This window comes from Panthera pardus, unplaced genomic scaffold, assembly GCF_024362965.1.
Source record: "Panthera pardus isolate Hobbes unplaced genomic scaffold, ASM2436296v1 HiC_scaffold_8, whole genome shotgun sequence".
In the NCBI taxonomy this organism is placed as follows: domain Eukaryota; kingdom Metazoa; phylum Chordata; class Mammalia; order Carnivora; family Felidae; genus Panthera; species Panthera pardus.
This window is the reverse complement of record NW_026527013.1, coordinates 2,123,299-2,150,588: the sequence shown is the minus strand read 5'-3', so window position 1 is coordinate 2,150,588 and position 27,290 is coordinate 2,123,299. Positions and strand designations below refer to the sequence as shown.

General features: G+C 47.7%; 1 protein-coding gene across 3 annotated transcripts in view; it reads left to right on the top strand.

Moving 5' to 3' along the window:
* LOC109261250 (zinc finger protein 77-like) overlaps window positions 1–26,536 on the top strand; it is an 82,186-nt gene extending 55,650 nt beyond the window's left edge. The window contains exons 1-4 of one of the 3 annotated variants that reach the window (XM_053897510.1): window positions 13,428–13,695; window positions 20,719–20,845; window positions 23,742–23,799; window positions 24,218–26,536. In XM_053897510.1, the coding sequence (XP_053753485.1) occupies window positions 13,693–13,695; window positions 20,719–20,845; window positions 23,742–23,799; window positions 24,218–25,793 (1,764 nt within the window). In that variant the 5' untranslated portion in view covers window positions 13,428–13,692 and the 3' untranslated portion in view covers window positions 25,794–26,536. Of the gene's footprint in view, window positions 1–13,427; window positions 13,696–20,718; window positions 20,846–23,741; window positions 23,800–24,217 lie in introns of those variants that run through there. The other 2 variants (XM_053897511.1, XM_053897509.1) reach the window with 2 other exon arrangements.
* Window positions 26,537–27,290: the final 754 nt, after the last annotated feature.

The window sequence follows — 27,290 nt, the reverse complement described above, 5'->3', positions numbered from 1 at the left end:
CCCCTTTGCGGAGCTCGCACACGCCCGGGGCCGCAGTGTCGAGTGGAGGACGCCTGGAGACCCCGGAGCAGAGCCTCGAGATGATGAGTCCGGCCCAAGTGAGACCCGGAGGGGCTCGTTCCCACCGGCTGGAACCCCTGGAAGGGGCCGCGGGCCCGGGTCTCCCAGACCCTGTGGCTCCCATTCCGAGTCTCCACTTCTGGTCGTGCAGTGGTGTTCCAGCGTCTGTCTCGTCTCCTTGAGTGTCCCGGGTTCCTGACCCGTGTCTCCTCTCTAGGCCGTGGGGTGCGGTTCCCTAGTCCTGTCCCTTTCCTGGTGCATGTCCTGCTGATCCCCATCCGATTCTCTGCCATGGGCCGCGGGATGCCGTCCTGGCCTGCTGTCCCCTCTCCTCCTTGAGTCCCCGGGTTGCGCCCAGATGTTATGCCACAGGGTGTGGTCCTAGCCCATGTCCCCTCTCCTCCTTGATGTCTGACAGGATGTGTCCAGATGTTCTGCAGTGGGCCACTGGGTGCAGTCCTGGCATCCTGGCCTCTCCCCTTGAGGAGACCCCCAGGGTCCTGTCCCAACTCTTTGCCTTGGGCCAGGGATGGTGTGGGTGTTCGGTGTCTCATCACATGCCCACATGTGTTCCCGGGATTTTCCATCCTGAGTCTCTGCTCTAGATTGCGGGTGGGTTCCTGGTGTCCTGTCCCTTCTCCACCTGTGGGTCCCAGGGTCCCATCTCAAGACTCTGCTGTGGGTGGGGGGCGGGTGTCCATAGTCCCGTCAAATCCCTAGCTGACGGTTTCCCTGTGATCAGCTGAGTCCTACCTGGTGAAAGGAGTCAGGACCACCACCTCCAGGGGTAGTAAAGCTTGGCATGAGGATCAGGGGACTCACAGTGGTCCCGGGAGAGAAACTCAGATCGAACTAGGCTGAGGACACTTTAGTGCAAAGTGCTAACAAGAACCAAGTGTAGTCTCAGGGATCCTCCAGCATCTTCAGTGAAATGGGACCAGGTTTTGCTTTTCTGTGTGGCAGAGATGAGCAAGAAAGCCCATTGTCAGGATCGGGCCCCTGTGGTGAAGGAAGGCTTTGTTGGCTCAGAGTGTGGGCCACCCACAGTTCAGGGGCCTGTGGGGAGGACAGTGGCCTGGGTAAAGTTTTGGTAGGAAAGGGGTGTTGTTGGACAGAGTCAAATGAAGAATCTGAATTGAGTAAGGAGAGTCCTGTATTGAGAGGAATGATTGCATAGGCTGGGGGGGGGGGGATATAGGCACTGTTGCACTGGGGGCAGGGGCCCCCAGTAGTGGGAGTGGGAGCAGAGTTGCTGTTGTGTTAGGGGCAGTGGCTGCATCAATGGGGAGAACATGGTGAGCATAAGACCTGCAAGTGTCTGAAGGGAGGAGAGGAGGAAGGAAAGGAGGCATGAGCAGGTGTGATGCTGACGTGATGGTTCCTTGAGGCCAGCCTGCTCCCCTGTCCCCAGGAGGGGCTGTGTGTGGCTCAGCCTGAGAGCAAGCCCACGTTCAGGGGTCTGGAGGAAGGAGAAAGCCAAAAAAAGTGGGACCAGCAAGCATTTTGTGCCCTTTGGTCAGCGGGACAAGCAGCTGAGCTAATCATGGGTGAGGCACAAAGTATGGATTTGAGGGAGGGTCTGCATGTGGCCCTGTCATGCATGAACAAGGGGGACTTCTCTGTGAGTCTTCTCCTGGTCTGATGGGGAAGAGGGGCCCTCTCTGCAGCTTGCTGTTTTCCAGACTCCAACAGGATGGGGAGAGCGTGTGTTTCCCCTTCCACTGAGGTTTTCCCAGGAGCAAAGAGCTCAGGTTGATGTCTGCAGGTCACCTGTCACCTGTGAGCAGTGCTGTACTTAGGTAGCTCAGCACTGATTGTTTTCTTTTATGCCAGCCTCACGTTTGGCATGTGTAAAGTTATTGAATTTTTTCTGCCCCTTTCTTCCCCATTAGGTCAGTGGGCAGTACGTGTGTTAGGTCATTCCTGTTCCTACTGACTTGTGTTTCTCTGACATATGCAGAGAATGTTCGCTTAGGGAAAAGTGTCTCAGAACAGAAAATGTCTTTTTCTATTAGGGTGGGGTAAAATGCATGGATTCTCACACCTTCATGCCAGGTGGGTGTAGTCATGTATTAAAAGGATTCAACCGAAAGCTAGTGACTGTTCCATGCAGGGTACAGTTAAAAACCTGTGATCCTTCTGGTTAATTCCTGGTGGTCAGAGATACATGCAAATTCTGCAAACTGGGATGTAGTCAATTCTGACTTTCAAATTGCTATCACGTGGGTAAATTTAAGAGGTACCTGTTTTCTGAAAAGCATGGTTTCCTTTTTTTTAAACCATAAAGTGCCTGATAATTTCCCTTCTTTCTTCTATCTTGAGCACAGTGTAGAAGCTGTGATTCTGCACATTTTTCTTCATATGCTGAGATGGGGTCTTTGTGTCATTGAAATGACACAAGGTGCTCAAAGCAGATCTCAAGTTCATCTTCTGCTTTTGTCGGCAGTCCTGCTCAGTGGTTTCATGTCTCCAAATGTAAGTGCATGTAATTTTTACACATTGGGGAAAATGGCATATTGCAGATCGAGATTAAGTTAAAATAAAGCAAGAAATGTGGATGCAGTGTGCGAATCACTCATCAGTGCTGATTCCTTTCACTTGTGGCACTGGATGTTAAATGGCTTCATTTTTTTCCAGCTCAGGTGTGTGACGTGGGGTCTCCTTGAGAGCACACATTGATTTTTCTTATTCCCCTGGGGCTGAGCATTTCTCACGTGTGGGGTTCCCTCTTCTGTGGAAGCATTTCCAGCATATTGTCACCTGTAACTCAAATGTGTGCTTCTTGTGTCTTCGGTCTTCTTCGCATTCTATGGATATTCATGCTGTTTCATTTCTATGTGTTGTAAGTATTTTCTCCAGGTCAGGGTGTATGATTTCTCTCTATTGTCCATGTGGAATGGCCCTTCACTCTGTTAGTAGACTTGACCTGTGTAGATTACCTTCTTTTAAAAAATATTTATTTATTTTAGAGGGAGAGAGAGAATGTGTGCATGCCTTTGTGCATGCCAACACCAGAGATGGACACAGAGGGGGCGAAGACAGAGGATCCAAAGAAGTCTCTGTGCTGACAGTAGAGAGTCTGATGCGGGGCTCAAACTCATGAACACTGAGACAATTACCTGAGGCTATGTTGGACATTTAATTGACAGAGCTACCCACGCACCCCTAGATTACCTTTTTTTGGTTGTTGTTCTGTGAGAAAACTCTTCCATCACTCAGGTCATAATCACACATGTGATAAGTTCCTCTCTGTGTTCTATTTGATTCCATGACAGTTAAATCCACATTACTTTGTTAGTGTCCATGAAGTTGATGAGGGAAATGATTCATTTTTTTCTCTTAGTTAACCAGTCTTCTCTGGACCGTGTGTCCACGTGTCCCCATCTCTGCTGCTGCCCCATGGCACCTGTTGGGTGGACATCCACTTCCGAAAATCAGGGGAGCCTCTGCATGCATTCCCTTTTATCCATCAGGGTTTTTGACTGTCTGTGTGTTAATGCCAGTTGTTCCAGTTAGACCAAAATATAGCGAGGATCTATCTTTTTTTTTTTTTTTTTTGACCTCCAAAATGACAAGACAGAGGAATTCAACTCAAAAGAAAGAACAGGAAGAAGTCATGGCCAGGGATTTATTCAGTACAGGTACAAGTAAGATGTCTGAGCTAGAATTTAAAACAAAAATTATAAGGATATTAGCTGGGCTTTAAAAAAGCATGGAAGACACTAGAGAATCCCTTACGCCAGAGAAGAAAGAACTAAAAACAAGTCAGGCTGAAATTAAAGTTGCTGTATCTGAGATGCAAACTGAATGGAAGCCATGACAATGAGGATGGATGAAGCAGAGGAATGAATCAGTGATATAGACGACAAAATTATGGAAAGTAATGAAGCTGAAAGGAAGAGGGTAAGAAAGGCATTGAATCAAAAATGAAGACTTAGGGAACTAAGCAAGTCTTTAAAGCATATTAATATTCGTATCATAGGAGTCCCAGAAGATAAAGTGACAGAAGTGCTTTCTCTCTCTGTCTCTCTGTCTCTGTCTCTCTCTGTGTCAAAAAATAAGATGTGCTGTACACAACGGGATATTTCTCAGCCATCAAAAAGAATAAAATCTTGCCATTTGCAGTGACATGGATGGAACTAGATGTATTATGCTAAGCAAAATAGAGGAAGACAAATACCATCTGATTTCACTCATGTGGTTTTTAAGGAACAAAGCAGATGAATATGTGGCATGAGGGGGAAAGAGAGAGGGAAACAAACCATAAGAAATGCTGAACTCTAGAGAACAAACTGAAGGTTGATGGAGGGAGGTGGTGGGGAATGGGCTACATGGATGATGGTTCTTATGGAGGACACTTGTGAGGAGCACTGGATGTTGTATGTAAGTGAGGAATCACTGAATTCTACTCCTGAAACTAATATTGTACTGTATGTTAACTAATTAGAATTTAAATAAAAACATTTTTTTAATGAAATAGTGTTTGTAAAGAGGCACACATAGTTTCTTGAAAATATTTGGAAGTCTATACAGGTACCCATTAAAATGCGTACCAAATTCAGTGTTTCAGAATTATGACTTCCTAATTTAATCATCAATAAAACAGGTTTGGGGAGATTGGAAGTTCCCCATAAAGGCCACTGTAGTTTTAAATTACATTTGGCTCTGTTGGTTCATTTTGTTAGAAATGCACATTACGAGAGACCTTGGTTCCCAAACCTAAAACTGTCCAGGGTTCCAGTTGGGGGTTCCTGCACAGTGCTTTGATGACTGGAATCCATTTCTTAGTTGTTTTCTCTAGAAAAATAAAAGTTTCTAAACACTGGTTTCTACAGGAGTAGCCTCTTTGCAGTAGAAATCAGACTGAAGTCGAGTGCATTTCCAACAGGCACAGTTCCAAGGGGAACGGTCCAGTTCTGAAAGGTAGTCAGAATAAAAGCCAAATGGGTTCTTTCAGAAAGGACAAACCCATAAAACAGATCTGAAATAACCCTGGACAGCATAGTCACAGAGTGTGGCTGTGATCCGAGGACAAAGCTTACATTCCATTTCGGGTTGTGGGAAACCATGAGCTCAGTGGGCTCTGTGAGACCTGCACCTGTTTGCTCACGAGCTCGGAGTGGTTTGGGTCTTCCCTGGGTCCACTCGTGATCACCAAGTAACGTTAGCCTTAAAAAGAAAACTGTCTTTGTGACCATCCTAGTGAGTGTAAATGGGTCTCTGCTTGTAGTTTGATGAGCATTTCCCTGATGACTGTCTAGCATCTTTTAATGAATCTATTGACCATTTGCATATCTTGTTTGTAGAAGTGTCTGCTGAAATGTTAGGTGTGGACTTTTCCTAGCTGCCCCTTACCTGGGTGAGGAAGTTCCCTTCTGTTCTTGATTGGCTAAGTATTTTTGTCAGAAAGGGTGGTGGGTTTAGTCAGATATCTTTTCTGTATCTGTTGACGTGATCATGGGGTTTTGTTTCTATTCTGTTCATAAGGTTGAAAACTGCTGTTTTCTTGCTGAACCAACCATTTTATTGGCAGATAAATCCCACTTGGTCAAGTCGTGGAATCCATTTTACATATGACTAGATGTGGTATCAGATGAATTGGCTCATAGAGTAGGTTGGAAGTGTCTGTACACAGTTGAATTTTGCATATGGATCCCTGATGATTGGTGACATTGAGCATTGTGTCATGTGCTTTTGGCCATTTGTATATATTCCTGGGGAAAATACACTTACATTCTTTGTCCATTATTTAGTTGTATTATTTGCCTTTATGTCTTTTTTTATTGTTGTTATATGAGTTTTAAAAAACCTGTTTAGGGGCGCCTGGGTGGCTCAGTTGGTTAAGCGTCCGACTTCCGCTCAGGTCACGATCTCGAGGTCCGCGAGTTCGAGCCCCGCGTCGGGCTCTGGGCTGACGGCTCGGAGCCTGGAGCCTGCTTCCGATTCTGTGTCTCCCTCTCTCTCTGCCCCGCCCCCGTTCATGCTCTGTCTCTCTCTGTCTCAAAAATAAATAAACGTTAAAAAAAATTGAATAAAAAACCTGTTTAGATCACAAACCCCATATCAGCTGTGTGACTAGCAAACCCACGCTGCAGCCCCAGAGGAAGGGGTGTTTCCTTCATTGTAACTGATGTAGCTGAGGTTCTGCATCCTTAGATTTTGAGAACATGTCTTTGTTAAGCAACTGCTGATAATTTTATCATAATTGTTTGCTCTTTATTTCAATGATGTGGTGTCCTGTCATATTGCTTCAAAGATATTCTGTGTGTGGGTTCTGATTCTTATTCAGTTCAGTTTTATGAGCTTGATATTATGATATCAAATACCTGTATTTTTGAAAACAACAACAAAAGACTTCTTTTCATGAATCTTGTTTAAGACCAAACTCATATTGCAAGAGTATCACAAAAATCACTGTAAGTTACAAAATAAAACAAAGAAATGGTGGGGCGCCTGGGTGGCTTGGTCTGTTAAGCATCCGACTTCAGCTCAGGTTATGATCTTGTGGTTTGTGAATTCGAGCCCTGCATCGGGCTCTGTGCCGACAGCTTGGATACTGGAGCCTGCTTTGGATTCTGTGTCTCCCTCTCTTTCTGCCCCTCCCCATTCTCACGCTCTGTCTCTCTCTCAAAAATAAATAAACATTACAATTTTTAAAAAGCCCCCTCAGAAATGGCCATGGCTAAAGATTTGATATGAGACGTCAATATAATGTAGCTGACAAGGAAATCTGGTTAATTCTGTGACACCTAGCATTTTAATAATTAGAATGTCAAGCGATGACATTATACCATGGCATATTAAAACTTTATGGATTATATGTAATTTCTAAAACAGTTATGGCATTTACCAGTGAGGGAAAGCTTTCAGCCAGTTGCAGAGTTTTCAAAGTCATTTGAAAACACACAGCACGATTAAACCCTGTGAATGTAAGAAGTGTGAGAAGGTGTACAAGTTCTCATCTGTTCGAGTTCATATGAAGAAACACCCTGGGGAGAGAACTTGACAAATCACCGCTCCCTTCAAGAACATGTGAGGCTGGGGGCACAAGGGTGACTCAGTCAGTCTCACTCGGTCTCTCCCTCTCAAAAATAAACATTAAAAAAGATTTTTAAAAATCCCAAATGATAATAAAATAAAATCTTTAAAGAAAATAAGGATTTGGAATAGCACACCCAAGCTAATATTTACCACTTTGATCTTTTTTAAAAGACTCATCAGTAAACTATGCAAAATCTTTACTGTTTAGAGGAGTGGCATGTAAATTGCCATGGGGAGTCAAAAGGGGACGTGTCAGCATTAAGCAGTCCTGAGGGGTTTTCTTTGGATCCAAATGAGGTCTGGTTCCACGATCAAGTGCCCTAAGCGTCGGTCCTGAGTTTGAGCAAACTGCAGATTTTTGAGGCTTTCTGTCCCTTTAAGGCCAAAAGTTGCAACAGGTACACGATGTCTTCCACTGGGGGGAAACAGACAATGAAACTACCTGCGTACCGTAACAAAGTAGAGATGCGGAAGACTCTCTCTCCTCCAGATCAGCTTTAGTGGTTTGTGAAACGACAGGAAGACCGCCAGTCCCTGGGGCACGACTGTCCAGTGTATTTCTGTGCCTCCAAGAGAGAGCAAAACCTCGCTACACTTACCAACTGGAATAGGAAAATCCTCTGCATAGAAAAGTCCCAGTGAAGAATTTGTTCTCAGGGGCAGTGGGTGTCTGTAGCCAGTGGGGGTTGGGAATAACGGTGTGGAGGGAAGATGTCATTGACTTCTGATGGGTCCAGGACGGACATCCACCGTCAGCCACTGGATGTCCTCACAATTAAAACAGAGGTGTTTCAAGGACTACCACAGGGCATCAACACCACCTGAGCCTTCTAATCTTCCATCATGAGCTTGATGCCCTGAACAGCCTCCATAGTTAGAGAGTATTTATCACATTGTGCCAAGAGGGCTTGGAAATTATAATGTTATCTTCATGGGAGATGCACTGTAGATTCTGCCAATATCAGTGGAGGATTTTGCCCATAAAGAGCATGGAAGCCGATCCAGTGGGAACAAATGACCTGTGTTCCCACCCCCTGCTGTAGTGCATCAAAGACAGAGCATAGAAGAGAGGACCCGGGGTCACATATTTCCTTGGTTGGAATTTTGATTACTACCTCCAAATTCTAGAATTATTTGGCCATGTTGAGGGAATCAAAATCTGGCAAGACACTTTTATAAGAAATATCAGCCCCATAAATGAATAGAGAAGTAGAATAGAGAAGGACAGGGTGAGTATCTCTCAAAGGGCCTAGACAAAAGGCTCAGAGGCAGGAACCTGTTGTGATATTTTAGGGTCCCCCCACCCCCCCACTATTGAAACACTTTTAGTCCTTCCAGTCAGGAGCTGTGTTACAGCCGGGGGTTGGGCACCAAGAGTGTAAGACAGAGACTCATTCCCAGTGTGGAGGTGATTCCACAAGCTGAGTCAGAGGGAGGACTGGGAAGAACCCCTATGATTCCCTGGAGCCCTGTCACTGGGGATGAGGAGGACATTGGAAAGGCCGGTTGGAGGGATACAGATGGGCCGACTGCTTATGTTTGTAAACAAGCTTTTCTCCAACATCCCGGCTCTTTGTAATGATAGCAGAAACTACGTGTTTTTAAAATTTTGTTTAGAGAGCTTTCATACGCTGTCAGTAAAAATTGAGAATTTTCTTGAAAAGCACTTTGGAGTCCGTTGTCATCATCCTGGAAACGCTCATCAGGTTGTGATGTGCAAGGCTGAGTTTTGTTCCCCTCCCCAGGCTTAAGGGAAGAGGGCATCGCTCAGTATTTCCAGTGAATGTTCTGGCATCCTGGCCAACATGTAGGTGTCTGATTCCCCAATACTCTTTAGGGTGTTCCCACTGGGCTAGCTTCATCCAGTGTTTGGCCTGGCCGTCTCCAGCAAGCATGTGATCCAACTGGTATAAATCTCAGAAACCAGGGTGGTGAGTTTGAATAACTGTTAAATTCTTCAGCAAACCACTGGGGATCCTCAGTCACTTTGGGAAAGTCTAACTCTGGCTCTCTGTTCAGCCTCTGACAATCAGGCTTTATCTTAGGCTTTATTTGGACCCCCACAGGGGCGTGTTTTAACAGGTTCAGGAGAGCAAGGACTGGGGAGAGAATCAGAGGAAAAGGACCTTCACTGAAAGGATTAGAAGGAGGGTGGGGGTACACAGGTGGCAGGGAGGGAGCAGAGGGAAGAGAGGAAGGGGGCACTGATGGCCTGGTCTGCACTGGAAGAGGCGCCCACGTGTCTGGAGACAAAGAAGATGGGGAAGGAGATGGAGACTCGGAAGCCATTTTGACACCTTTCAGTGGTTTGTCTCTGATCATTTAGAAACAGTGTTTTGCAGAGAAGGGAATTTACATTCTGATAGTGTTTGGAAGCTTCCAAATACCCATTAAAGTAGGCATCCCATCTGTTTTTGACAATTATAGGGTCATGACTGTCCAATTCAATTTTGATAAGAGTCATCTAGGGGAGATAATTCCTGCTGAAGTGAGTTAGAACTTTAGTTAGAAATTCACGTGGGGAGAGACCACAGTTTTTAAGCACAAAACCTGAGGGGACCACTGAATGGGGGCTGAAGGACTCACAAATTTTGATGACTGGGGTCCAATTCCACAGCTTTTTCTTTAGAACGAAAAGAGCACATCCTAAGAAACCCTGTTTCAACAGGAAAAGACTGGTTCCAAAAAGACATGGTCCCAAGGCCCACACGGTTCCAGGTAGGAACAGTCTGAGTCCACACAGGAGTAGGTCTGAAGGCCAGCAGACTTCTCATGGGCACAGCTTTTGATGCCAAGTAGGCCAACCTTAATTGTCTGGCATTTTACAAGCAAAACCGATTTATTGGGAATAGCAAGGATTGCAAATCAGGACACACAAGAAATGGCAAAACCGTGGGCAAGTTCAGAGGAGAAAGGAGAGGATGCTCTTTTATAGGGAACAGGAGAATTGGGGTGGAGAATTAGGGTGGGTTGTTGTAAAGAAAAGGCCCATTGGGACAAAAGGGGTGGGGTGGGGGTTTGAAGATGGTGCCTCCTCATCGGCTGGTCTGTGACTGACTCTCATTGGCGGAGCTGTGACCGCCTCTCATCAGCTGGGCTGTGATCCCCTCTCAGCTGGTCTGTGTTTATCTCTCAATGGTTGGTGTGCCTCTGTCTCATTGGCTGGAGTGTTGCTGGTCGGAGGAAAGTTCCGTCCACTTCCACTGCTTTTTTCATCTGCAGGGTCCACAACTGACCAGGGTTGGACGGGAAAGAGGCTTCTGCTGGCCTCATGCCTTCATTTGAGGAAGGGTTCCCTTTTGTATTTTCACAAGACTTCTAAACTGTGACTTTTTACTTCTGTTGTGGTTTTCTCTAATTCCTTTACAACTATCACCTTTTGTTTGTAAAAATGGCATTGTCACTCCTAATGTTGAAAACCTAATTGGTGCTTATGTAATGACCTTGGACAAAGAACACCAGGAGTCACGATCTTGCAGCTCAAGAGTGTGGGAAGGGGAGCCAGACACACACGTATTTCTTGCTTGTCGGTAAACAACGAGAAGAAATAGTGTTCACAAAGCCAATGAGAATGACAAACACAGCCTCAGGCAGAGGAATCTGGCCTGGCGCTCAGTACTGGGCTGTGGCTTTCTCTCCTTGAGCAGAAACCATGTCACCTCGCCCTCAGACAAGGCACTTTCATTTCCCCCACCTGTCCTCCCATGAGGCACTTCCTTGTCTGTGATGAGTCAAGGCACTTGAAAACCTTGTTATGGTCATGTGTGTAAACAGGGTAGAAAATAGAGTCTGGGGTGGGTGGGGGGCATCTGGGTGGCTCAGTTGGTTGAGCGTCCAGCTCTTGATTTCTGCTCACATCATAATTCCAAGGTCATGGGATCGAGGCCCACTTCAGATTCATCACGGAGTGTGCAGCCTGTTAAGATTCTGTCTATCTCTCCCTCTGTTCCTTTCCCCTCTTCACAGTTTCTCTCCCTCTAAGAGCAAAAATTAAAAACATTTCAAAGAGCTTGCTATGTTGGAAGCATAATGATGACAGTATTGGGTATCAAATTATACTCAGATTGGAATCAAAAGTCATCACTTAAGATAGAAAATGAGTTACCATAAACTTCGTGTTTTTTCACATTAAACAACTGTCTAGGGACATGTGCGTTATCAGAGCATCTCAGTTCCAGGCCACGGAAACAGTTCTGTTGAGAATCCCCAGCCCTGAAGGGGCCTGTCCTGGATAATCTGAGAGTGATAGAAACTCAGGGAGAAATCTTGATGAACTTGCATTCGGTAAGGTTTCTTAACTGACAGGATAATCACAGGGAACACAAGAAAAAGTAGGTAAATGAGGCTTCAGCAAGATCAAAGTCTTTGGTGTCATTGTCGAGATTGAATGGACACCCATAAATGGGAGAACGTCCTTGTAAATTGCATGTATGATAAGATTTTATCCTGCAGAATACACAAAGAACTCCTATCTGAATAACAAAAACTCATCCCCGTCAGAAAGGGAGCAAAACCTTGATCAGCCATTTCTCTTAAGATGACGCACAAATGTCTAATAGACACCTGAACCGATCCTCCCATCAGGACGATGCGAGTCAGAACCACCATGAGATGCCACTTCCCACTCACGAGGACGGCTAGGAGCCAGAATCCAGAAAAGCAGCGGCGGCCAGGATGTGGAGAAAGGGGAACCCTGTGCTTGGCTGGTGGGAGTGTCAGGGCAGCTGACGTGGAAAAAAGTTTGGTGGTTCCTCAAGAAGTGAAACACAGAACTGCAGTGTGACCCAAGTGTTCCAGTCCTACGTAGACGGAAACACTCAGATGTGTGCACACGAATGCCAGGTGCAAAACTGTGCAGACCCCGCAAAAGAGGGACACGTCCCAAGTGTCCCCCAGTGTGTGGAAGGATGAACAGGGTGCGGTGTATCCACAGGACGGACGGTGATTCAGCCCCAGAAAGGAATGAGGCACGGACACATCATGCACGTGAACGAATGTGAAAATGTTATACTACGTGAAAGACACCAGCCACACCAGACCACATGGTGTGAGTCCACTGACATTAAATATGCAGAGTAGGCAAATCCATAGCAACATGAAGTATTTCAACAGTGCCCAGGAGGCATGATTTCCTGGCTATTGTGGCCTTTAAATTTGTTTCGGAAAATGGAGATATAATTCACATCCCATAGGGCTCACACTTGTAAGACTAAAACTCAGTGTTCTTTTTTCTTTCTTTTTTTGTATGTTCTCATAACTGTCCCACATCAATACACCACCTGAAGAAGGAAACGGAGCGTTTACATTTCTCATTTACAGGGTCTGATTACAAACTGCATCTGCCGTGACTTTCCTTGCAGAATATAACGCACACCTGAGGGTTGTAACGTGTAAGGCCCACCTGTGGCTGTGGGCCGCTGGGACCACGGGGTCCCATGTCCCTTGCTGGCTGAGGCCCCAGGACAGGTTTGATTGCCCTGAGGCCTGAGAAGTGGATGTTGATTCAGAGGGCGGGGCCTCACGCTTTCAAAGGGCCAGGTCAAAACCCAGGGAGACCTATCTCCCCCTAGGTGAGGTCACAGATCAGTGAGCTTTCTTCTGTCTCTTTTATTTTAATTTTTTAAATATTCTTTTATTTTTGAGAGACAGAGGCAGAGCGCAAGCGGGGGAGGGGCAGTGAGAGAGAGACACACACAATCCCAGGCAGGCCGCAGGCTCTGAGCCACCCAGGCGCCGCGTCACTGCGCTGTTCTTAAAGACAGCGGACAGGAGGGGCGCCTGGGTGGCGCAGTCGGTTAAGCGTCCGACTTCAGCCAGGTCACGATCTCGCGGTCCGTGAGTTCGAGCCCCGTGTCAGGCTCTGGGCCAATGGCTCGGAGCCTGGAGCCTGTTTCCGATTCTGTGTCTCCCTCTCTCTCTGCCCCTCCCCCGTTCATGCTCTGTCTCTCTCTGTCCCAAAAATAAATTAAAAAAAAAAAAGTTGAAAAAAAGACAGCGGACAGGTGCACCATCATCGGATGTGGACCAGAAACACAAGCGTCACCAGGCTCTTTTGTTTGTCGCATCCCATCCGCTGCTGGACTAGGGAGGCTCCGCAGAGGAAGTGAGTCGGCTTCTCGGGACAGTATAGGAGGCAGGCGGGTCAGGCCACCTGGAGCGCATTCTGCTGAGTGAGACCTCCCCAAAGAGGGATCGGACACGTGTGTACCGCCAGCCTGTCACTCAGGGACTAGGAGGTGGGGCCTGGGGGGGATCTGCCCAATTTGTGGTCACAGGGGCGGTGCCAGGACTACCCTCCAATCAGAACGGGAAGGGCCGAAGGCTGTCCTATCACGGTGAGGAAGCGAGGTGGTAACGTCCAATTGGGTTGTGGGGGATTATTTTCGGAACCCATCCAATCAGGTTACAGGGACTAAAGGATCGCCCAATCAGGAGCCGGGGCCTGTACATCATCCAATCAGGCCCGAGCGAGAGCCCAGTGGGTGTGGCTTTCAGCCGGGGCGGCTGTTGCAGTGGGATCCTGAGCTGCCGAGGTTGCGGGTGTGCGCGGCGTAGGAGGACGCCCCGAGGGTGCGGAGCAGGGCCCCCGAGATGGTGAGTGCGCGGGCCGGAGGGGCGGATGGGACCAGCCGGAACTAGGTGGAAGCGGCCGCGGCGGGGTGTCCCCGTTCCCCGGGGTCCGCACCTGGGTCCTGGGCGGATGGAACTGAGAAGGGAGGCTGGGGGAGGGCAGGGGGGAGGCCTGGGATTCGGGGAGCGTGTGCGACGAGCTGACTAAGCAGGAGTTTGCTCCTCGGTGGGGGACAGGTAGAGACTGTCCGGCGAGTTGTCTCATAAAGGAAACTATTTGTAGCCATAAGGCGGCCTCAGGAAATAGCTTCTGAATCCGCGACTCCCTAGTGGGGACGGGGCGGTGGGGGTGGGGGGGAGCTTTGTCGGGGGCAGTCTAGGCGGGCGTGAGGTTGCTCGGACCGAGCTGCAAGACGTGCCCAGAAAGCACGCGTGCAGTGTGACGGTCCCGGAGCCAGAGCTGCTCCCGGGGGCTGAGACTTGGACGTTAGAATCCAGCGGAGGTAAGTGTGGGACGTGGGGCCGGGGCTGAGCGCGCGCTGAGGGAGCAGGTGCGCGCGCACGGGGTCCTGGGCTGCGATCTCGGGTAAGAAATGCAGGGTTTTCTCACTTTGGAAACCGCGCGGAGAGTTTCACGGGTTTGGCTGTTTCCTGGCCTGGTGCAGACTGTCAGTCTGCAACCCGCTGTTCCCTTCAAGTCGTAAATGGCTGAGATTGGTTTTCTGTTTTTCCATTTCTTTGTGATTCTGACCCGGACCAGGAAGTTCTGCAAGGGGTGTACTGGGCAAATAGAGCCGGAGAGGCGTAGATCACGGAATGGAGCTGGGGTCCTAAAACGATTGCTTTTCTGGGCACCCCCTAAACCCGCTGAGCTTATAGGGGTACCCACGGTGGACCTGTCACCCAACCAACCTGAGTCCTGTGCTCCGATGTGGGAAACAAAGGAGGCTGTGGGCACAGTACAAGCAGACAGCCCACCCCCCCACTCCCAGCAGGTGGGGTATGTGTGACATTCCTCAGGCACCTTTAGCCGCCCAAGAATGAAGGAAAGAGAAAAACAAATGGTTAACTGATTCAGATCACAGTCTCCAGGATGTGAGTTGCCATCAGCTTACAAAAGTCTCAGGAAATTACAAGGAAAAAGAGAAATCTCCAGGAACCCACATCGACAGGGGGGACACTGAGCATAAGATCCCGGAGTGTCTCAAGAGTCGTATAAAAGGAAAGAAACCAGGCAAGAGCAGGTGTGGTGCTGACGTGGAGGTTTCCTGAGACCAGCCTGTCCCCTGTCCCCAGGAGGGGCTGTGTGTGGCTCAGGCTGAGAGCAAGCCCACGTTCAGGGGTCTGGAAGAAGGAGAGAAGCCAAAGCAAAGTGGGACCAGCCAGCATTTTGTGCCCCTTGGTCTTGGGGACAAGCAGCTGAGCTGCTCACAGATGAGGCACAAAGTGTGGGTGTGGGGGTCTGCGCGTGGCCCTGTCGTGGGTGAACAGGGGGACGTCCTGTGAGTCTTCTGGTCTGATGGGGGAGGGCCCTCGTGCAGCCTGCTGTTTTCCAGACCCCAACAGGGTGGGGGAGGGAGTGCCTTTCCACTGAGGTTTTCCCGGGAGCACAGGGCTCAGGTAGGCGTCTGCATGTCACCTGTCACCTGTGAGCAGTGCTGTCCCTGTCCAGCTCGACACTGATGGCTCTGTCCTCCGCCAGCCTCGGGTTGAGCAGGTATAAAATGCAAATTCTTTCTGCCTCCTTTCTTCCCCTTCAGGGCAGAGGGTAGTAAATGTGTCAGGTCGTTCCTGTCCCTGCTGACTCGGGTTACTGGGGGCTTTATCCAGAGAGCGTCCCCTGGGGAAAAGTGTCTCAGGACAGAACTGTCCTTCTCCATTAGGGTTGGGGGGGGGGCGGTCTGCAGGGGGCTCCACACCTTCATGCAGGTGGGTGGAGTCATGGGTCAGAGGATTCATCCAAATGCTGGTGACGGTTCCACGCAGGGTCCAGAGGTGGGAAACTGTCTTCCTGATCTGTCCCCTGGGAATTGCCGGTGTCAGAGACGCACACAAATTCTGTGAACTGAGACGGGTTCAATTCTAACGGTACCAGGTCCCTGTTCTCTGAAAGGGATAAACAGCTTCCATTCATGGGAAACCACGCAGGGGCCCTGGAGCCGCCCCTCCCACTGTGGCCTTGCCCTCAGGGTGGAAGCCGTGATGCTGCACCTGGTTGTCCACACAGCAGCTTGGGGTCCCCGTGTCATTCGGGTGACCTGGGTTGCTGGAAGCTGGGGCCTCCTCTGGGCTGGGGACCGGCCACCCCCAAAGCTGGGCGTGGTGGGAGGCGAGGGAAGGTGTGGTGGGGTCTCGCTTGCCTGCAGGTGGCCTCCAGCCCCCGGGATCAGTGGGGACCAGTGGGGAAGGGGCTGGGGCCGCCCTGGGGTGTCTCCCGAGGACCGGTGTTGGCATCGTCCAAGGGGTTGTGGGGTTAAGTGGGATCTGTGGAAACAGGAAGTCTGTGCAGATCAGACTGAGGGAAGGCTCCTCGGGGTCAAGTGCCATTGGAAGGGTCATGAACACAGAGCGTGTAGGGGTCAGATCCTAAACTGGGAGGGTTTCCTCTCTGGTGAGAATTGTGGCCTCAGAGGAGGGGGTTCAGGGCATGTGGAGCTCAGAGTCCAGTCCCCAGGGGTCTCTGGTCCCCTCCTTCCATCCCAGAGGACCGGTGTCAGCAGGGAGAGCTTGGTGCTCATGGGGGGACTGGGTGTCACCCTGTGCACTGGGGTGTCATGTGTGGTGTGGGCGCCGTGGGTGACCAGTCTGAGCGGCTCCTGCTCTGGTGCTCGGCCCGTTGTTCCTGGAGAGGCTCTCGCTGCCCTGGGCATCCAGTGTGGGTGACACTTAGGACTTTTGTCCCTTGGCCATACCTCTTTGTGCTGGCAGCTTTCCGTGTCGTCACCCCCCAGCAGGCGTCACTCGACCTGATCTCTGTTGCGGGGCGAGAGGGGAATGTCAGCAGTGCCACCGGTGATGTGTGGCTGCCCAGGGCTCGTCTGTGCCTCTTGGGCGGGTGCTTGGGGCTCAGTGTGTCCGGTGAAGCCCTCCGTCCCGGGATGGTGGGGCGTGGGGTCTCCAGTTCATGTTTTCCTTTTGTGGGCTCTGCTGTTGCCGTCAGTGTGGTCTTGTCTCCAGGGTAAAAGCCTCGTAAGTCCTTCTGCGCTGGGGGGACATTGCATGCTGTAGCTCGTAAGTTACACGTTAGCAGGAAACGGGGTGCGGAGTGTGAACCACGTGTCGGTTTTGGGTCCCGTCACTTGCGACTTCATGGCGTCCAGCTCGAGTGGGTGACACGGGGTCTCCTGGGCGTCACACGTTGGTTTATCTGATTCCTCCAGGGCTGAGCATTTCTCACATGTGGGTTTCCTCTTCCGTGGAAGCATTTCCAGCGTGTTGTCTCCTGTATCTCACGTGTCTTCTTCCTGATGATCTGTTTCCTTCACGTCCTGGGGACATTCAGGCTGTTTCATTTCTGCCTGCTGTGTTTTCTCCAGGTCAGGGTGTATCCTTTCTCTGGGTTGTCTGCGTGGATGCACCCTTTGCGTTTTTAGTAGACTTGTCCTTCCCCGTCTCTTCCTGTGTAGACGACCGTCTTTTGTTCTGTGGGAAAACTCCTCCATCGCTCAGGTCTGATCACACGTGCTGGAACTTTCTGTCCGTGTGTTCCTCTTGTTTCCAGTTAAATCCACCAGACTCGGTTATTGCCCGTGAATCTGATGATCCCTTTTACCCTTTAGAAAACCAGTCTTCCCTGGCCCCCTGTGTCCTGGTGTCCCTGTCTCTGCCACCGCCCTGCGGCACTTGCCGTGTGGACATCCACTTGCCTAAATCAGGGGCGACTGATGTCTCCCCTTAACTATATCCTCATTACGGGAATCGATGGCAAGTGGGAGATACTTGTCCTGGGAGATAAGAGCATCCCCAAGTGTATCCTCCAGTCCAAGATGAGGAATGTGATCCCACCCGGTATTTCCACAAGTTCGTAGTTAAGCCTATGGAGTGGGGTACGCTGTGGTTTAAGGAGCGATTTTGAGATCCCAGTCTCACAGGATCGGTCAAGGTGATAGTTGAGTCATGCAGTTGTTGGGGAGTCCTTCCCATTTTCCAGCTGATCACAAAATCCTGTGTCCATGGGGTCCTGTCATTATCCCTCTAGAGACACAAGCATGGAGATTGTGTCTACATGAGCCGTAGGGTGGTTTCTCTGAAGCTGACCTCAAGTTGTTCAGGATCGGTTTTCAGGACTTGAGGAAAAAGGGCAGATTGGTTTTTAATGACTTTAACTCAAGAGAATGGACGATGGGACCCCTAGTTTGGAGAACGGTAGCCAGAAATTTGAGGAAACCAGACGAATTCAGGACCTAGTCTGGTTTATAAGAAATAGTATCAAAGTCTAATACCTACAAAAATGTGTTCCTGAAACATAATTTTTTTCTCTCTGCATTCACTCTTATTTCCAGAGATAGCCAAATCAAGAACAATTCATTTGTAAAACAAGTCCAGTTTTAACAAAATGGCCTACTTACTTACAAAAGTTCAGCAAAAACAGTGATTGCCCATTTCAGGGTTTGTTTGTTTGTTTCTTTCTTTCTTTTTGAGAGCTTGGTTTGCTTAAAATTTTTATAAGGAATTTCTAGATTGAACTTTTAATAGCCCCTTGAGGCCAGAAGACAAGTCAAATATTTTCTTATTAATATTAATAATTAATATTAATATTAAAATATTAATATATTTTAATTTTTAAAAAATGTTTATTTGAGAGAGAGAGAGTCAGAGCATTAGCAGGGGAGGGGCAGAGAGAGAGGGAAACAGAATCTGAAACAGGCTCCAGGCTCTGAGCTGTCAGCACAGAGCCCGATATGGGGCTTGAACCCACAAACCGTGTGATCGTGACCTGAGTCAAGTCGGATGCTTAGCTGACTGAGCCACCCAGGTGCCCCTCAAATATTTTCATTAGACTTGTCTTCAAGACCTGTAGATTTATGTGATTTCCTCTTCTCAAGGTCCCCAAACTATCCTGAGGTTTCCTGCACCTGCCTGGTGTTGACTTTCTTTACTCACCTGGTAAGGCTGCTGGAACTCTGTCAGCAAGGCATCAGGCCAGTATTTCCAGGAGGCTTGATTGGTTCCAGTACGTCTACCTCAATTCCTTCATGCTGTCTGCTTATTCTGAGTCTATGCAGGTCTCTGTCAAATCTAACATTCCAGTCAGAGCCTTAGTAAGATAACCAATGTGTCCAATCGTGTCCTGTTACAAGGCGAATACATTCTCATTGAACTTATGCAAAAGGAGGGGAGGACTCAGCACTCAGATGTGTAGGAATGTGTTTGCTTGTAGGTCAAGATGGCAGCTGCATACATGGGAACTAAGGAGTTAAGGGGGGAATCTGACAGAAGCAAGGCTGCCGAGACTCAGCCAGCATCAGGAAGGGTCCCAGCTGAGTCCTTCACATGTGCGGATTCACCACGGCCGAGCTGCCATTGCCATATTTGCCACTCGTTGGGAATAGACCTTGGGAACAGAGTGGAGAGGAGAGGAAAGGGGTCATTTGGCCTTACAGGTCCAAATGGTCCAGGCTTGTTCACCCTCAGACCTACAGACCATACCGGGGAGCCCCTGAGATAAAGAAATTTGCTGCCTGGTGAGTAAATATGGTTGCACCTGCCAAAGGGCAAAAAGAAAGTGGCGGGAGTCAGGGATCACCCTGAAAGGCAAGAGGGGAAATCCCTCACCCTGTTGGGCAAGGGCAGTGCCATAGACACCCCCTGGGACCGGGGATCCTCACCAAGGAGGAACCTCTCAGGTGGAGGTTGTCAGGTGCCCAGAGAACACTAGAGTCAGGCCACCAAGGGAAACTCCCAAGAAATTCCTAGGAAATCCCAGGAGAGGCCGAGTACAGCAGAGGGTCCCTGTGAAGGCCATCAAATGTGGGGTGACCTGATCAGGGGGAGGCCCGCAGGTCAGGTGGTGAGAGAATTCCCCCCAAGGCAGAACAGAGGAGATAGAAGTTTACTGAATACCCTGTGAGGGAACAGCAGGCAGGATGGCAAAGGAGAGACTGTCTGCTGGGAGGCGGTGCTGGGGGGCTACAGTTATGGGGTCACGAGGGAGCATGGGAACCTTTGGAATGCTCCCTGTGTGGGACCTGTGCCCGGTTGTAAGTCGCAGGGGTTAGTTAGGGCCTGTGGCCATTTCGAGGCAGGTCACTCAGGAGCCCGTGTGCATTCAGCTGTGTGCTCACTGTGCCCTTTGCTGCGTATCTTTCCATCACTCAGGCCTGTTGCCTAAAAACGGTCCATACACTGTGATTCTTCCTCCTGTGTTAACGTGAGTGGTGGCTGTGTCCCCATCAATCCCTCAGGGATTCTTCCTTCTGGTGCCCTTTTCCTTGAATTCTGGGCCCTGGGTTAAAAGTTTGAGCGGCCCTACTGACTTCCACGTTTCTTAAGGCCCCGGACTCGTCTTACACATCAGGTGTGCCAGGCGCCCGGGCCCTGGCCTGTGTCGGTGCCCAGAGCCCACCTAATCCGGGGAAAGGGTCGTGTCTGCCTCTGTCGGAAGAGAGGGGACTCCAGCAGGCTTCTTGCCCTTGTTCCTTCCAGGGCGAGAGCTGCTCCCATCAAGCAGCCCTGGAATATGAGTGTCCACAGCATCCTGACATTCTGGTTCCAGTTCTTGGAGCTGACGAGGCACAATCGTCTTAGAGCAAGCCAAGCGTGTGTCCTCCAATTCCTGTGTTATCTGAGTGAATATTTCATGTTTCAATCTGTACAGTATTGATCTGTTCAGATCTGTCTTAGTGTAAATAACCTAGTAAATGGGGTGTGTGTAAGTCTATGTCAGCTGTTGTCTTCACCCTGTGTTGTGACTCAGGGGTCCTAGGAATGGAGTCAGCTCCCTGACTGTCACCCACACTCTTCATTCTCTAACCCACACCCTTCATTCTCCCACACACGTGGGTGCAAATGGCGCTTTGCAGCAATAGAGTGTGTGGTATGTTTCAGGCCTCTGTGGTCTTTGAGGATGTGGCTGTGAACTTCACCCCAGAAGAGTGGGCTTTGCTGGATCATGGTCAGAGGAACCTCTTTAAAGATGTGATTCTGGAGACCTGCAGGAACCTGTCCTCCGTGGGTAAGGATGGCTCCATACCTTCCCTGGTCTTTTCAGGAAGAGGAAGAAAAGGTCAATATTTGCAAATTATATGAAACTGTACATAGAATATCCTTAAGGCTTCACTAATTAGTATTAGAAGTAAGAAATGAATTTATAAAAGTTGCAGAACACAAATATTGTAGAATCTGTGCATTTCTCTATTTACTACCAAGATAGCTGAGAAATTAAGAAATCAAACCCATGTTCAAGTAGTTCAAAAACAATAAAGTATTATGTTAAAAAGTAACCAAGGAAGTTGAAAGATCCATACTCTTGTAGGTATAACACATTTAATAAATACACTGAACATGACACAGTAAAGGGAAAGCTATACCATTATCATGGATTGTATGGACTAATTTTTTTGAAAATGCCTATACTATGAAAAGCACTGTATATATTCAGTGCAATCCCTATCAATCATTTCATGAATAGCATTTTTGAGAGGACTAATGCAAGAAATTCTAAAATTTGTATGAAAACAGAAAAGATTCCAAATAAAGCTATTTTGAGAAGGCATACCAAAGCTGAAGATATAACAATCCCAGATTTCAAACTACACTCAACAAAATAGTATAGTACTGGCACAAACCCAGACACTAACATCAAGGCAACAGAATAGAGAGTCCAGAAAGAAACCCAGGTTAAAAAAAATTTTTTTTAACGTTTATTTATTTTTGAGACAGAGACAGAGCATGAACGGGGGAGGGCCAGAGAGAGGGAGACACAGAGTCCGAAACAGGCTCCAGGCTCCGAGCTGTCAGCACAGAGCCCTACGCGGGGCTCGAACTCACAGACTGTGAGATCATGACCTGAGCTGAAGCTGGTCGCTCAACCGACTGAGCTACCCAGGCGCCCCAAGAAACCCAAGTTTATATGGTAAAATAATCTACAAGGAAGGATCTGAGACTGTACAATGGGGAAAGGACTGTCTCTTCAATAAGTGGTGTTGGGGAAATGAGACAGCTACCTGCAAGGAGGTGAAACTGGGCAGCTTTGTACCCCTTACCTGAAAGGAAACTCAGTATGGATTAAACACCTCGGTGTAGGACTTGACCCCATACATGTCTTAAGACAAGATGGAGACGCTAAATTCATGGATATCAGCCATAGCATTATTTTTGTGGAATCATCCCTTCAGGTAAGGGAAACAAAAGGAAAAATAAAAAATTGAAAGAGGAACATAATACACATTTTCCCACAGAAAATATACAGATGGCCTCTTGGCACATGAAAAGCTGCTCAGTATCACTAATCCTCAAGGAAATGCAAATTAAAACCAGGTGAGCTAATGGCTAGTATGAAAGGAACAGGAAGTACAAGTGTTGGTGAGGATGTGGAGAAAGGGAAACGCCTCATTGGTGGGATTTCAATGGGTGCAACCAGCTTGTCAAACAGTATGGAGTTTCCACAACAAAAGGAAACACAACAATACCGTATGGTCCATAATTTCACTTGTGGGTAGTTCACCAAAGGTAAAAAACAGGACAGTCAGATATGTGCACCCCCACGTTCACTGTGCTCAAGATACCTTAGCAACACAGGAGTCCTTCAACAGATGAATGGATAATGAAGATGTGGTATCTACATACAAGGGACTGTCCCTCAGTAATACAAAAGGGACGAATTCTTGATGTTTGTGACACGATGGATGGAGCTAGAGAGTATTACACCAAGTAAATAAGTCAGACAGAGAGACAAACAAAACAGGTTACTTATATGTGGAATCTAAATGACAAAATGAACAAACAGCAGAAAATAGGAAGACTTAAAACTCTAGGGAACAAATTGGTGTTTGTGAGATTGGAATGGGATTGAGAGACAGGTGAAATCATGGAGGGGATTGAGAAGAACAGATTTGCACTTGTTGAATAAATAAGTTACCAGAAGGAAAAGTAGAGCACAGGGAATATGGTCAATAATTTTGTAGTTTTGTATAGTGACAGCAATTACACTTTTTATGGTGAGCATTTTGTAATGTATGCACTTGTTGAATCCCCATGTTGCACACCTGACACGAATATATAGGTCAGTATGCTTCTACCAAAAATGAGTGAATGAATGAATGAATGAATAATAAAAAGTCCCACAATTATCAGTCATCATGACTGTGAAGACGAAAGTTAGGCCCATCTTCCAGATTGCTTGTTGTCCTTCAAACCCTCCCTCCTGCTGAGCTCTTCTCAGGGGCAGGGCAGCAACCACACACATCATCTAATCTCCTAATGGCAGCTGAGCAGCTCAGGCAGGCTCCACCGAAGGCCTCTGTGCCCTAAGACTGGCCAACCCTCGGTTGGACCAGGTTCTGGAGAAGGGATTGGCGTTTGGATGCATCCATTAGAAATATGGCTCAGGCTTTGTATGAGCAGGGTGATGTTTGCCATTCACCTGTCCTCCCTGTTGGACTTTTTATCCATCGTAGCCCACGTGGCCAGTCTTTCTGTCTTCCTGTAGAGGTAGGGTGTGGATGTGTGTGTCTTGCCCAGTTCCTTCCTACTTGGCTCTTCTGATAATTCTTATCTCCACATTAGTCTGCATCTAGTTTGAAGTATTTCTGGATGAACGTGCTGCCATTTCAGACACTTTATTATTGTCAACATCCCAAGTCACAAGGGTCCTCAGAAATTTGGTCCATGACCATTCTTCCTCATGAAGTTCATTTCCATTTCGGGATCAGTATATGAATAGAAGCAGACATATGGCCTGTTTTTTAACCTTACGCATCAGGTCATTTCCACGAAATTCAACTAGGCTCCCAATTCTTGTAGTTTCTCCCAGTGAAGGTAAAATGAGTGGAATTCTTTGCAGAATGAGCCTCTGAGTGAAGAGAAAATACTTATGTTTACAAAAAATGATTCCCGTTCTGTGTTTGTAGAGAAGCAGAAATTTCACAGCAGTGGAGATCTGACCCAAATGCAGGAAGGGCTTTTGAGGTGAGTGACACTTGTAAGGGAGGAATGGGGAATGTTGGCGATTGTGAGACTAGCCTGAAAGTAGAGAACAGGTGTAAACCTAGCGCAACAATCGTGTAGTCAAAACTTTCACAAAACGAAGTTTTTATAAATGCATTCTAGGTATTGATCATCTGAAAAACCGTTGCGTTGTTAAAAATGGTCAGGGAAAATTATAGGTAAGAAACCCTGAACGTTATGACTCTGTTTGAGTCCTCAGGAGAACAGTAAGCTTGAACCATTTTGCAATCATGCAGACAGTGCCACAACCATACTCAGTCATTGAAAATGTCCATTATGTAGTCCAATAATAATTAATAAGCATCAGTAGATCATTAATTATTAAAGAGATCACTTCTAATCACTATTCCCTTACCATGTATCTTCCTATTTTGAACAGCAGTCCTTTGTTGGAGAGTGTCTGTGAACGTTTTGAAGGAGATCAATGTGGAGAAACCCTGAACCCGATTACAAGTCTTACTGTGCATGAGGGGTGTCCTACTGGAGGCAAATCCTGTGAATGTGCTAAGTGTAGGGAAACCTTCACAGATGGTTTTTTCCTAGGGAATCTGCAAAGATCTCACCCAGGACTCAAACCTAGTCCCTGTGAGGAATGTTGCCCAGCCTGCAGCTCCATCACGAGCCTCAGCACTCATGTGGATGCAGACCTTGTAGAGAAATCCTGTGAAGGTCAGGACACCGGGAGAGCATCGGAGACATACGCAAAGAGTCTGAGTAGTAAAAAATCTCTAGAGTGCAAGAAATGTGGAAAAGCTTTCACTTGCATTTCTTCTTTTCAGGGTCACGTGCAAAATGACCGTGTACAGAGGGTCCATGCATGTGACATGTGTGGGAAAACCTTCTTATATCACTCCTTCCTTACACGTCATATGAGAACTCACACTGGGGCTAGAACCTCTCAATGTCAGGAGTGTGGGAGAGCCTTTGGGTATAAGTCAAGCCTGCAAAAACATGTGAGGACCCACGCTCGGGAGAAACCCTATAAATATCAACCATGTGGGAAAGCCTTCCCTGATCAGCACACCTTTCTTGTACCTGGGAGAAGACCTACAGGGGATGGATCCTGGGAATGTAAAGAATGTGGGACAACTTTCAAGATACGTCTACATTTTGAATGTCACATGACCACACACAATGTAGTGAAACCCTATGAATGTGGGGAGTGTGGCAAAGCTTTCAGGCATCACCCAAACCTGCGAGTACATATGAGGACACACACTGGGGAAAGACCCTATGAATGTAAGGAGTGTGGGAAATCTTTCCAGAGGTATGGTCATATTAAACGTCACATGACCACTCACAGTACATTGAAAACCTATGAATGTAAGGAGTGTGGCAGATCCTTTCGGGATCAATCATACCTGCGAGTACATATGAGGACACACACTGGGGAAAGGCCCTTTGAATGTCAGCAGTGTGGAAGAGCCTTCCGGAATCACACAGACCTGCGAGTGCATATGAGGAGACACACTGGAGAAAGACCGTATGGATGTCAGCAATGTGGGAAAACCTTCAGATATCATTGGAATCTGCGAAATCATGTGAAGATACACACGGAGGAGAGACCCTATGAATGTCAGGAGTGTGGGAAAACATTCAGGTATAAGTCATGCCTGCGAGAACATATGAGGACGCACACTGGGGAAAGACCGTATGAATGTCAGGTATGTAGGAAAACCTTCAGATATCATTGGAATCTGCGAGAACATGTGACAATACACACAGGGGAGAGACCCTATGAATGTCAGGTGTGTGGGAAAACCTTCAGGTATAACTCATGCCTACGAGACCATGTGAGGACACACACTGGCGAGCAACGCTATAAATGTGTGCATTGTGGAAAAGCCTTCAGTCGTAAGTGCACCCTTGTACTACATACTGTGAGAAATCACGCAGGGGTGGAAACTTGGAATGTAAGGAGTGAGGGGAAGCTTTCAGGAAACATCGACCTCTGAACATTACAGGACCACACACAAGGCAGTGAAACCCTATTAGTGTCAGGAATGTATCAGAGCCTTCATGTATCACACTGATCTATGGATACATACGCAGACACACACTGGGGGAAAACCCTGTAAATGTCAACACTGTGGGAAAGCCTTCATATCTCCTTGAAACTTGGGAGCACATATGAGGACACATGCTTGGGAGAGATCCAATGAGTGTCAGCAGTGTGGGAATACCTTCAGGTGCCCGTCACTGTGGAAGTACACATACGGACACATGTTGGGGAGAGACCTTTTGAGTATATAGAGTGTGGGAAAGTTGTCAGTTAGCTGCAAAATGTTCAAGGTCATTTGAAAACACACAGCACAACTAAACCCTATGAATGCAAGAGGTGTGGGAAGGCATACAGGTTCTTCTCATCTCTTCAAGTGCATGTGAAGAAACACCCTGGGGACAGATCTTGACAAATCACCGATCCCTTCAAGAACACACCAGGCTGCACAGTGGACAGTAAGCCTTTGTATGTAAGGACTCTGGTAAGACCTTCGAGTGTCCCAGAGACCTGCATGTACATGTGATGACCCTCAGTGGGCAGAACCTTACGAATGACTGCTCTGTGGGAAAGCCTTCAGTTGTCCCTCTTCCCTTCGAGGACACACATAAACTTAAGCACCATGGAAAAGCCTTCAGGTGTCCCAGGAATCTGTGAGCACAGACACACTGTGGCATAGCATTTATCCTCCTTTAAATTCTTTTTTTTTTTAATTTATTTTTGAGACAGAGAGAGACAGAGCATGAACAGGGGAGGGGCAGGGAGAGAGGGAGACGCAGAATCTGAAGCAGGCTCCAGGCTCTGAGCTGTCAGCACAGAGCCCGACGCGGGGCTCGAACTCACAGACTGTGAGATCATGACCTGAGCTGAAGTCGGATGCTTAACCCACTGAGCCACCCAGGCGCCCCTATCCTCCTTTAAATTCTTATTGAAAATGCGAGCCAGTACAATGGAGATGATCCTGAACGGACACAATTTTGGGAAAACTTCAGGTATAGAACTTCATGTATTTTGTTCATGAAAATTCAGGCGGGAGAGAAATATTTTCATTGTTGTGATTATGCTTTTGGGTTTCCAGGTGCCTCTTCCTTGATTGGGACCCTAAGTGTATGAATTCCTAGTTCGTGTCACTGATATGAACACTGATGGTTTTAGGTGGCCTTCTTTGTTCTCTACATCTGTGTGACCTAGATGTTGTTACCTCTGACTTGAAGTAATCACACGGTTATGTACCACATGTCTCTTTCCCATTACAATGTCTTTTGGACTGGATGTGATAAAAAGGTGTCTGTTGATGGTGTGTACATACAACTTTATATACTTCTACAAAAAGTCTTGAATTATACATTCCAAAAAGTTCCTGTTAAATTATCATGACATGAGACCCCTCATTGTTGAAAGTTATTTTCTGTCCTCTGTTGTGATACTGGAATAATCTGGTTTTGTGTCTGCT